Source organism: Macrotis lagotis, chromosome 1 (genome assembly GCF_037893015.1).
Source record: "Macrotis lagotis isolate mMagLag1 chromosome 1, bilby.v1.9.chrom.fasta, whole genome shotgun sequence".
NCBI lineage: Eukaryota > Metazoa > Chordata > Mammalia > Peramelemorphia > Peramelidae > Macrotis > Macrotis lagotis.
In genome coordinates this window covers 386,727,430-386,740,450 of record NC_133658.1, presented here as the reverse complement: position 1 = coordinate 386,740,450, position 13,021 = coordinate 386,727,430, and the positions used below count along the sequence as shown (strand labels likewise).

General features: G+C 30.9%; 1 protein-coding gene and 1 pseudogene across 1 annotated transcript in view; one reads left to right on the top strand and one right to left on the bottom strand.

The window, feature by feature from the left end:
- Window positions 1-398, bottom strand: part of LOC141502016 (methyltransferase N6AMT1-like) — a 79,446-nt pseudogene extending 79,048 nt beyond the window's left edge.
- Window positions 399-2,760: 2,362 nt separating this feature from the next.
- Window positions 2,761-13,021, top strand: part of GABRA1 (gamma-aminobutyric acid type A receptor subunit alpha1) — a 61,568-nt gene continuing 51,307 nt past the window's right edge. Inside the window, exons 1-2 of the mRNA XM_074230006.1 lie at window positions 2,761-2,834; window positions 5,892-6,004. Of these exons, the coding sequence (XP_074086107.1) occupies window positions 2,761-2,834; window positions 5,892-6,004 (187 nt within the window). The remainder of the gene's footprint in view (window positions 2,835-5,891; window positions 6,005-13,021) is intronic.

Sequence of the window (13,021 nt, the reverse complement as noted above, 5' to 3'; positions counted from 1 at the left end):
AAATTGTGCTGCATATAAAAAAAATGGGCGGATTGGTCTCTAGATGGAGAGACTGGTACCACCTTCCTTTCTAAAATAAAATCTCTCTGGCATGAAGTCACTGCCTATTTCACATCCGGTTTACCCTGGGACGTATTACTACTGTCTTGGTAAAGAGAAATCTTTTGTTGTATATCTGCAGACTGAATATTGGGAAGAAATTTGGGTGTGAAATCTTCAACATTGAAGTACGGAAGAGTCCATCATTCCTCAGACTGTATAAGTGAGAGGCAGAGCCAGGGACAATACTCAGTTTCAGTCCCTCAGGCTCCCTTACTCTCACCAGCTCCGATTTCTTGGCGATTTTCTCTGGCAGACTTTCCATCCTCCCTTCCCACTCCCCAGCCCCCCGCCCGCATCTTCAGAGATCCAGTGTCTGAAGGGGGCCGGAGGTAAGTGCTGTTTCAGGACAGTGAGCAGACCTTTGAACGTGGGTTTTTCAAGCCTGAGAGATCAGGAAGCTACAGGGGAAAGAGGGAGAGGGAGAATGCGAAGAGCCCGTTTCCACAGCAGGTAGAAAAGATTGGGGGGAAAGGATGAAAAGCTCAGCATTAGCTGGGCACCCCCTATTTTCCCTTCACCTTCTTCCTTGGCTTTGGGTAGATTTCAATTTGGAGTTTATTCTTGGAAGAAGAGGGGGGAAATAAGACCTGTTTTGGTCTATTTGCGAAGGTGGGGGTGAGAGGGATATTATCCAAAGTTGCAATGATGGAAAACAAAACATGTTTCGATGTAAGCTTTGGATGAAGGCACTATTTTAATCTGGCACCAGAATGCATTAAATGCATCTTTCCCCTTTTTTTTTCAGTAAATGTTCCTGAAATCCTTTTGCATGTGGAAGTATTGCTTATTTAATATGTGATCAATTCAAGAATATACTTTAAAGTCTGTATATTGGAGTATGAGAAAGAGAGAGAGAGAGATTGTCTGTGTGTGTATGTGTGTTTGTGTATGTGTTTGTGTGTGTGTTTGTGTGTGTGTGTGTGTGGTGGGAAAAGGGGGAGGCACGTAGAGAAGAAAGTATCCTGGGATTCTTTTATAAATTGGCATGTTTGTCTTTCTCTTTTCATACTGTTAGAAACTTTATTTCAGCAACTGTAGTATCTTGTTGGGGTTGTTTTTCTCCTTTAAAAATATTTAAGGAAGTCAAAACCTGGAACTCAATGCCTGGATAATCCTTTGGAAGGTTTAAATTAATAATACTAATACTACTACTAATAATAATATATTCATATATATGTGTATATATGTGTGTTTAAAATCAGTCAAGTTCAATAAGAGAAGCTTTTTTATTTGTCAGATGCTGCTGCTTTATTGGAAGGTGCATTGTTTATGCAACTTGAATGAAATTTTTTAGTGTAATAATTTTTATTGTTTCTTTTCTGATATATTTAACTCATCTAAATCAAAGACAAATTTGAAAGATACCCAGATCTATTAATGGTTTAGCATTTCTCTAGCTCATTTTACTCAAAATGCATTATGTTTTATTGCTCACATGTCTGATCATAACAGTTTTTAAATTGATTTAAATAGTCCCAGAGTGTGTGGAATGAATTGGTGTGGATTTTTTAAGAAGCACACCACATTAAACTGCAGAGTGCCTAATTTATAAAATGCTATAATGTATTGTAATTTATTAATCCTCTCAACTATGAAGAGTTGCGAATTTGTATTTACCTTTCTAAATGCTTTAATTAAATTGTTTCCAAAAATATAGAAATCTGTTCAATACTCAGATATTGAAGGAATTTTTAATCTGAAATCATAAATAGATTCAGGTTACATTATTGAAAACTCCCTCACACTCCTTTTCCTTATAATTCACAATATCAAAATCCAACAGTTAATAACAGTTGCATTTTATTAAAAGGGAAATCTCCTTTATAAAATCATGGTAAGACAATATGTTGCTAACTTGCAAGTTAAAATATCCTATTCATAAAGAAGCATTTCTGAGCAGGCAGCATAGCCAAAAAAAGGAAGAAGAAGAAGAGAAAGAATAATGAAGCTATGAAGAGTCAGTGTGTATGTATGTACAATCAGCACATGGTTAGATTATAAAGTATGTCCTTTAGTTTCATGGAAGTGCTAGTATGCATATTGACTCAGAAGTCATAAGGGGAGTAAGCTAGCATCATTCTTATGTATAAACAAGTAGATTTCAAAAGATACAGATAAGAATGGTAATCTATGAGATCCAGAATACAAAAGTAAAATACAGTGATTACAAATGTCAACAACAAACCATTTTTTTTTTAGTTTTTAAAGCAATATTTGCTTCAGAATATAACAATAATTTTAAAAGTTGTTGCCCAGTAAATTCTTGGAAACAATTTTGTGGTGACTGAGTTTTTAGATTATAAACAAAAAAGTGGGTAGAGGATGATTTTTTTCTTACTGGGGAGGTTGGAAAGTTAAGTACCCAAAGACAGTTCACAAGTTGAGAAAGTGCCATCAGAAAGTATTTAAATGTTTGTGCTTTTCTAGGAGAGTAAAAATACACATTTATTTCTCAATGGAGAAATGAAAGGGAGAGTAGAAAATGGATGAAGCCATTTTTGTATTGTTCCAATGAAGTGTCATATCACACTGTGAGGTCATTTCCTGACTTTGAAATCATTCATCTAAATGGCCTCAGCCCTAGTGGCTATAACCCCAATTTGCCTGAAATAGATGTTAATATCTACTTATTTCACTTTTTAGCTAGGAAAACCCATGATGAAGAGGAAACTTGGTTTTTCTGAATATCTCTGGGCTTGGATACTCCTTCTGAATGCATTTGCTGGAAAAAGGTGGGAAATTATTTTAAAACTGCATGAATATTTCTATAACCTTTCATTTATTCCAATAGGGAGAAGTAAATTTTGCTTGAACGGAAGCAGTTCTGAGGGAATTCAGGAAAGTTAATTGGAGTCAAATCCCAGCTAAGTCTAAAGAAAAGTAGCCTGAAAGAATAATGCCACTTCTTAGCATAGCATGCTAATTAGATTAAGCTTACTAACTTTCAAAAGAGAATATAGGGAATACAGCATTAAATTTTAAAATTTACTTTTCATTGTCAAATAGAACCTCTTTTAAAATGCTATTTTTTTAATTCATGTCCAACGACAACAAAACCTTCCCTAATTCAGGTGCATCTACTATGTTTCAACAAATAATTTATCTATATATATTAAATAAAAGTGAATTTGTGTATTGGTACACAGATTTTATTTAAAAAATGACAAATTAGTCTATATATTTAAACTATACTTCATCTGGCTAAATATACGTAAGAATGATTTATTATTTTTATTAATCTTTACACTTGTTTTGTAAAAATATGCCTATGGAATTAATGAGTGATGAATATGGGATATAATTGGTCAGAAAGGAAACATATAAATATTATTATAATCAAAATAAAAATTAAATAATCATTAAAAATTCACCCTAAACACCTAATAACTCAAACAATATATTTTTGTTAACACTCCATGAATCATTCTTTCCCCAAAACAAATTTTTATTTTAAAACCATACATATCTACTTCACTATTATTATTCACAATGATGGATTAGGAATAATCTAAAATCCAAAATATTTTCAAAAGATGGTAAAATAAAACACATTTATTCAAACTATGATTTAAGATAACCAAGTTTAATAATTTTCAAATGTTTGTACTTCATAGAGAATTTGTATTACATTTTTCACCTTTTGGTCTTGCTACCATTAATGATGGATATTTGAATTATGAGTAAAGGATATGCCTTACAATAAAATATATCTAATTAAAAGAGTTAAATGTAATTCATTGGTTTTTGAAAAATTATGTGGTGTCACTTTTGTAATGACCTGTAGATGGAGGTAGTGTACAGTGTTTTATTATATGGTGGATTAGTATGAAACCACAGTCACATATTGTAACTGACATTCCCTTTCAAAATATACACTCAGTTAATACCAAATAAACACTCCTGCTCTTTATCATCGTTCCATGTTCTGGACAGTTGTTTCAGTATTGTAATAAAATAGGAGTGCTGGGAATAGAAGATTAAATGAACAAATTGCATTAAGAAAACCTTTCAATTTCCACCATACTAACAGCTGATTCTCTTTAGTCAAAAGAAAGTAAGCATGCTGTGATAAAGATTCATTTGACATTGATAGCCTGGTATGCTGGATGAAGTAATAAAATGAAAATTGTATATCCTCCCAATCTATGCAAGTTGCAGTGATATATCTTATATTTGGAAACATCTATAAAACTAATTCAGAAAATGTAGGTAATGGTAAATGAACAATGCACCAGAGATGACATTAATTGCACAAATTTGGCTTGCCTTACCATCTAACTTCCTGGTATTCCCCTCTTCCTCTCTATTCACTTCTTTTTAATGCTCTTTCTAAGGTGTACATGCACAGTTTTGGTATTTTACTTCTTGTTTTCTCTACATAACCTTTGCATAACCTTGAAATGATACATCCATAGCATTTGTTTAGTAACATTGGATTTTATAAGAAAATTTGTCAGGGGACAGCTTCTGTATTGCTGTCGTCATCTGTCAAGTAGAGGTCATGAAATGCAGGACTCCTTGAAAAACTGGGTTAGAAAGTTAAAACAAATATTTAGGGTAGAAACAAAATGCAAAATTCAATGAGGTTTTTTTTATCAATTAAGGGAAATCTGTTTTGGAAATCATTTAGTTATAGGAATCTTAAATATATTTAAAATATTAAATTTTTTATTAGTAAAATATGAATTAAGATGATATTTGATATCCTGGAACTTTCACTAATAAGGAATTAAATTGTAATTTATCCATGATTTCACTGAAATTACATTTTAATAACATTACTTTGGTCCATCCAAAGAACTTCATATTTATTTTCACTTTTTTTATTAAATCTATTTATGTTTGAGAATTCAATTGAAGTAATATAATTGGAGAAAAAATGAGGTCCAGAACATTCTTAAAAGATCATATCAATGTTCTATTAATAACATTTTGATCAAAATATTGCATTTATTATTATTGTTCAAGCTAGTGTTAATAGAGATTGTAATTTTACTATTTAGTATCTTCCCTTCACATTTCCTAGAATGGGAGCCACACTTTTAAAAGCTAAATTTTGAGCAATGTTTTTCATTATATTAATTATAATTAAATAATTCTATAGGACAATAGTTCATAGAAGTGGATTATATTGACTATACAGAGGAAGGAAGATGAAGTTCAAGATACAAGATTATGAACCTGCAATATGTATACCATCAATCAATCAATATGTATATATGTGTGTGTGTGTGTGTGTGTGTGTGTGTGTGTGTGTGTGTACTTTCCAAATTTAATGCATTGGATGAAGAATTGGACTAAAGAGGAGCCTTACTTCTAATCTTGCTTGGGTTAACATATGTCTTTAATATTTTTAGGAATTTTCTTTCACATTATTCAGTTTCCTTACCTATAAAATGTTGGATTCTCTTAACTGATCTTAAAGATAGTTTTTTCTCCTGTGATATAAATAAACCCTCCCCCCCAAAAAAATTTCAAATAGGAAAACTACTCAGATGCCTGGATTATGTTATTGAAATTACTAAGAAAGTTCTAAATCACATTCCTTCAATTTACATAAAGACAAACCTTGACTTTAGCTCTCATGGAAGTATTAGTTTTTCAAAAAGTAGCAATTAAGATAAAAATGAAAATCACAATATCTTTGGATTATCTGGAGATTCATTGGGCAAAAACACATCAAATTGTGCTTTGAGGATTGCTTGATTTAGAAGAACATGAATATTTCTTTTTTTTCATGAGTATTTCTTTAGAAGGGATTTATATTTGTCATTATTATACATTTCCAGTTTGGGGCAAACTTCACTTCAAGATGAAATTAAAGACAACACCACTGTATTTACAAGGATTTTAGATCGACTCCTAGATGGTTATGATAACCGCCTGAGACCAGGATTGGGAGGTTTGTGATTTTATTGTATTATTGTTCCATAAATTACTATTAAGTCTTTGAATTATCTCTCTCTAGACTTAAAAAGTATAAAAAGTACCATCTGATTTAATGAAAAATCTTTTTTAAAATGTCTCATGATTATTAAATATCTTTCTTTCAAAATACAAATTAACAATAAATAGCTAAGTATTTGATGATAGACTAATAGATAAAATATTTCAGGCTGCTGTGAGAAAATATAAAATGTTTAAGAACTTTATTTTTGTCATACGTGGAAAAATTGTTTTTCAACTTATGGACTTCTCTTCCCTTGCTCAGAGAAGGATAGATGTTAAATTTTTATATCATACTGCACAGGAATCTAATGAAAACCATTAGTACTTCAACAGGCATTGCTATGGCAACTTTGAATTTGAACAAGTCATATATACACAAAATACACAAGTATATTTTGAAATGGCATATACTGAATAATTATTTAGGATTTCATAGGATATTTTTTCAGAGTACAGAACAGTGAAAATGGTATTCTTTGCAATTATGCTGAACTTTGCCCTTTTAATTCCTTTGGAAATTTTAGAATGTAATTACATTTTCATTCTGAATGGTAGGTGTGAGCAGGGAGAATTGAATGTTTATGTTCTTTATTGGAAAGGTGCTGGATTCAGAGTCAGAGAAACTGGGTTCAAATCCTAACTCTACCATTTTTTACCATTTGATCCTGGTCAAGTAAGTTACTCTAATGTAGTCTAAGTTTCTACATTTTAAAATAAACAGGTTGGGCTAGTTGTTTTCTGAAGTGTGCCCTAATCTATGTTGCTATTATGGAGACCATGACACAAATCATTAAGCCCTTCCCTTGAACATTTATAATCATTTCATATTTGTGAATCAAACCAAATCAAAATATGACTCAAAAAGAAAAAATAGATTGGTTAAATTAATGGAATATTCAAAAATAGCAGCATAATAACTAACAGTGTCTATCAACTAGAATAGTCTTGAATATAGTGTACCTGCTATCTTAAGAAAAGTTGAGCTAAATTTTAGGTGACTTATCCACAAAACATGAACTAATTTTTCCAATACCAACAGTCTTACACCTTGAAGTTGATAGGTTGTTTTAACTAAAGTGATTCACGAAGATGAATTCATAAAGCAAGCTTGGTTTCTGGATAAATGGAGTTTGTAATGAAAGATATTGAATTAGAAATACTTGAACTATTCATATATATTACATACAAAAGAAATTGTAATTGCATTCAGGATCACAACATATGATCCATATTCTTAGGACATTTCATGATATACCAAGCACTATATTAAATAATGAGGGAAAGATGGAAAATCTCAGATGATCCAATGCTACTTAATTTCAGATACTTAAGGATCTGATTTTCATTTTAATGTTGAACTTGATCCAGTCAACTGAAGTTTTCTTACTCTTTGGAGGAGGTGAGTCACTTGGTAGTGTAATGGGACTATTTTGATGGCTCCCAACTGCCATTATGATTTCAGAAGGCCTAAAACCACAAGTCAAGAATATGTCAAAAATTTCATTAGTTGTATTTTCCTATCAAATTTGAATATTCCTTTTCTGAAACACACCTTTCACATCTTAATTAAGTTATATTTCTTTTATCTTTCATCTAAGTATCCTTCTTCAGTCTGTAATAATTGCCAATTAAAATGTGTCCACATACAAAAGAAAGAGAACAAATTGAATAAGCATATATATGATGTGTCAAACTTTTATTTGCTTTCTTGTAAATATTTATTTAGTCTTCAAAATAAATATGCATTAGTGCATCATTCAGTAACAATTCAGTGTAAAATAGGCTCTGATAATGCATGAGTCAAGGATTGAAGAGACAAGAAAGAGATACAGTATGCTGCCCTAATATAAAAATTACATATCTTTAAATATGATATGGAAGTCAATGAGATTCCTTCATTAATCTCCATCTCTAACTTATTCTGTTTGTAACATTTTTGGATTTCTATACATTTCCCACTGAATGTTATGATTAAAACATAGAGTACTATTTTAGAAAGAGAAGTTTAGAAGTTTATGTTTTATAAAAATTTTGAATACTATTTATTTATAAGTAACTTACAGATAATTTGCAAATATTATTTTTATTTAAATTTTCTTTTAATATAATATATTGCCTTAATAATTGCATTATTGATACATTAAATACATAACTCTCCATGGCAGGGACCTGATGTGGGGCTGCAATGGCAAAGCAAAGACCTAGGTAATTGATTTCCAAGTACATTGAACAAGAGGAGACCCTTCCAAAGAAATGACTGTTATGACTAACCTCAAAAGGATAGTGTGCTTTTAGCTAAACAGTTTGAACAGAGTACAGAAAATTGGGACAGACTCTTATAGAACAGAAGGAACAGTTTATTAAACACAAACAAAACCATCTAAACCAATTTTTCCTTTCATAGATAATATGGGAAATAGAAGATGGGGAAAAGAATGGGTTTAATGAAAAAAATAGATCCTGTTTTTCTTTTTAAGTATGAATTCCAAAATCTTGTTTGGGGGGATGAATTGTGTATAGACATTTGTGAGAAAATGAATTAGAAAGAAAAATACAAATTCTCTTCTTCTTTTCCTTCTAAAATGAGTCACGAGGGGAGATCATTATTAAAATTTTCAATTTTGAGTCATAGAGAAAGTTTTTTAACTGACTGACCTTGATTTTTTTAAATATCCCTTTGAGAGTATATATTTCAGGCAATGTTTACCATAAATGACATTTGGCTTTGGGACATATCAAGGCATTCAATGTGTGCTAGTTATTAGATTCTGAGAAGCTGTAATTTATGAAAATTTCTAATACCAGAATTCTTATACCTCGAAACATAAATGTGTGAATTTTTTTCCTTTCAGATAGTATCTTTAATGTATATTACCATTTCATTTCTTATTTAATTCATTAAGGAATTTTCACTGGAAACTTAGCAACTTACTGTGCCTTAGGAATGGTCATGATAGATGATAGATGCAAAGGTAGCAAGGATCTCAAAAACTATCTATCCCAAACCCCTCATTTTGTATGAATTGACTGAAAACCAAGAACATAATTGATGATCCAGCAAGTAAGAGTCAGATACAAGTTTATAGACTAATTTTCTCTTCTCAAGAGGCACTGTACAACACTATCTTCCTTGCAATAACCAAAATATATGACTTAATAGTCACATTCATATGAGACAAAATAAACTGCCATGCCTATAGCCAAAACCTTCCTGGTTTGGTAGAACCTGCATATACCACTGACACAACCTAGAGGAATCTAGAGTCAACTGCATACATGGTGAAACATAATAATAAGAATCAATGAAAGTAGATCACAATTATAGTATTTTGAATTTATTTTATATTTTTCCTCTACAGTGCATTTTATCTTATGTTTATATCTACATCTAGTGAAATAGGTAGGGCAAGTCATTTAATATTATTCATTATGAAATGAATTTCAACATGTCTGGGGACAAAGAATTTTCACCAAACATAAAAATGGCATAAATAAGACTTAAGATAATATAATTAATAAAGTAAGTAATTAAAACAAGTGGAGATCTAGTTTGCCAATGAACAAGCTATTACAGCTATATAGAAAAAGATAGATAGATTGATCACATTTTACAAAGCACTTTAATATATTTCTTTATTTGATCTTTACAATGTGTGAAGTGAGTGATGCTATTATGTGAATGATTTCGGGTTTTTTTGATACTGATGAGGAAACTAGGACTTGAGAGGGTAAATATTTCTCTCAGGATCATACAACTAGTCAGCTCAAATCAACAACAAACATTTAATAAACAACCTAGATTAAATGGAGGTAATCTCAGAATGTATCAATATTAGAAGGAACCAGGAAAGGTTTCTTGTATGTGAGATTTTAGCTGATATTTGAAGGTAGTCAGGGATTCAGGAGGCAGAGGTTAAATAGATAAAAAGTTCCAAGCATGGGAGATAACCACTAGATGACTGGTAATTGAGAAATGAAGTGCCAATATTAAGGAGAAGAAATGATATCAATGCCATTCGATCAAAGAGCAAGGAAAAATGTATAAGAATGAAGGATTCAAATTAATATTTTCCTCACTCCATGCCTAATACTATGCCACTTATGCTGCTTGTCTTTCATTGAAATTATGCCAGTTCTCTCTTCAATGTCTTATAAAGTCTTAGTTCAAACAAATCTTCCATTTAGTCTTCCCTGATCCCTTCCCCCTCAACTGTGTTCTCTCAGCAGTTAACTATTAATAAATAATTTTGCCCTTGACTTTTCAGTCATAATTTTTTACTTTATGTTGTATTTATCTGTTTGCATAATATATTCTTTCTAGTAGAATTTAAGTTCTTGAAAGGAGACATTGTTTGGTTTTTTAATTTGATTACCCAGAATCAAGCCTAATACTTTGAGCATACGGGTTACTTAAAAGAATCAAGTTTAATTGAATTTGATAATAAATTCATTCTATATTTATCGACATTAGAATCCAGAGTTTCAAAAAAGTGGTATTATTTTCCAGGGTAACATAAGTTGTGTCATGGATAGGATATAAATCAAAATCTCCCACACCTAGTGATAAAAACAGTAATAAGACTCACACTTTATGCCTTTAAACTTTAAGTGATGTATGATTATCAGTTATTGTTATCAATCAAGATAGTCTAGAAAGGATACAAGAAAGAAAAAAAAGTTGAAATTTGAGTTCCTATTATTAGGCACATTCATCATTATCTAGAAGCTTTTCTAGTCCTAAATGTAGACAACACTATCCTCCAGCTTTATACTTTAGTTCCATTGAAAAAAAAAAACATATCATTTATTTGAGCTCAATGAATAAAATATTTTTGCAAAGGTTGCAACTCTGATTTGCAAAGACTGAATTTAAAGTAATATTGAAAAATAATTCTTTAAAAATACTTTTATTCTGACTTTATCCACAGTATTTAGGTATATCCTTTGAAAACATCTAATTTTTTTTATTTCAATATATATTTTCAAATATTTTAGCAAAAAGTATTGATGATAGAAATGAGTAAAAATTATATAAATTTAATCCATCTTATTCAAGAGAAAAGATAAGAACAAATTATTGATTACTTATGGCCACATTTGGTTATAAAAGGAGAAGCAGGGGTAAGCTTTTTGATTTATTAAAAAAAAAAAGCAGTTATTTAGAACTTGAGCATACAGATGAAAATGTCAGACTTCTATTAAAGTGTCATTTTTCTTAACCTATGTAATGTTTTATATGGGGTTTTATATGTTTATATAGGTGGCTTAGTGGATAGAGCATTGGCCTTGGATTAGGAGGACCGGAATTCAAATCTGGCCTCAGACATTTACCACTTAACTAGCTATGTGACTTTGGATAAGGCATTAACCCTATTTGCTTCGCATCCAAGATTTCCTCCATTCATCTTGATTCATATTTGGCCACTGGAAACAGATGGCTCTGGATGAGAAAGTAAGACTGGTGACTTACAGCATCCCTCTCACTCAAATTCAATTCATTTGTTGGTCATGGAATCAACTATCTGATGTCATGGGCTTCTTCAAAAATGAAGGGAAAAAAACATTATTACTAATGTTTTATATTGAAGGAAAATAATATTAAGATATGAAGATATATAAAAGGATAGAGGAATAAAGCAAATGAGAAGAGAGACAAAAAAGGGGAGAGTAAAGGAGAAAAAGAAAAAAATTGAGGGAAGAAGGTGAAGGAAAGAGAATTAGAAGAAAGGGATCATGAAAAAAAGGAAAAAATGTGGATAAGAAGGGTGCTGATTGTGATTTCTCTGAAGTCTGGGATTGAAGGAACTTTAAGAACAAATGAATATAAATTATGTCGGGTCAAGGATCACAGATAACCAACAAGTTATTATATAGTCTTTGCCTGAAGACTTCTAATGGGTCACCTAAATTTCGTGGAACAGGATATCCAATTATTGGCATTTAGTAGATTTTTCCCCCTGGGAAATACTTATGCTATAGATTACTTATTAGTGATTTAAGTTTCAAAGCACTTATTTGTCTTCATTGGTTACATTCCCACTACATTTAGCCCAATAATTTAGAAACCTTGGTCTTTCCATGTCAGGGAGGACTGGGTTTGGGGAGGGGAAAGTACAACTACAATTTATAAGTCTTTTAATAATTCTTTGGGGACTTAGTATGATGTTGTCTCTAAAACATTCTGAGACTGAGTAAAAAGTTCTCAACTAAAGAGATTGGATTTTAGAAATGTTTGTTTTCAGTTTGACTACCTTAAGTACAATTAATTTTTATACTTAAGTCAGAAGTGGGAACATAGGGAAGAAATAGTTTGAGTTCTGTCACCCAGGATGAGAATTTGCTATGAGTTGAGTTTTATAGACATTGAGGATTCTTGTGATCTTGAGAAAAAAATCTATAGAGGAAACAAGAATTAAATGAAATTTTCTCAAGATAGAATCTTCATATGTGAACTGAATTTTCTGAGTAGTAAATCAAAACTCTCATTTTTTTCATTTGAACGATTATTCCTTTATTATATAGTCTTCATGAATTCAGAATTTGGGGTTTTTCAATGAATTATCCAGTAGATTATTTGGTGTATATTATCACTTCACTTTTTATTTCATTATCATTAACAATATTTTGAGGGTATATAAGATAAAGAATATTGAGATGAAGATATACTTACCTCAAAACTTCTGATTTTTAGAAAAATTCCTTATAAGATCTTGGTGTATTCTTTACTTCTTTTTCTTAACACAAAACTCATTATTGGACAGGATTGTCTTGGAAATTATTAAAAGGGAAATAAAATCTTACATATTTTAGAATTTGCTTTATATGGTCAAAGTAATTTTTTTAATACTGTTGAAAAATAATATCTTGAATTTGTACAAAAAAAAACCATGAGGTTTATTATAATGTTAAGATTTGTGGAGTTTCCAAAATTTTTTCAGGGTTGAAGGATTATTTTTTGAATGATTACTCA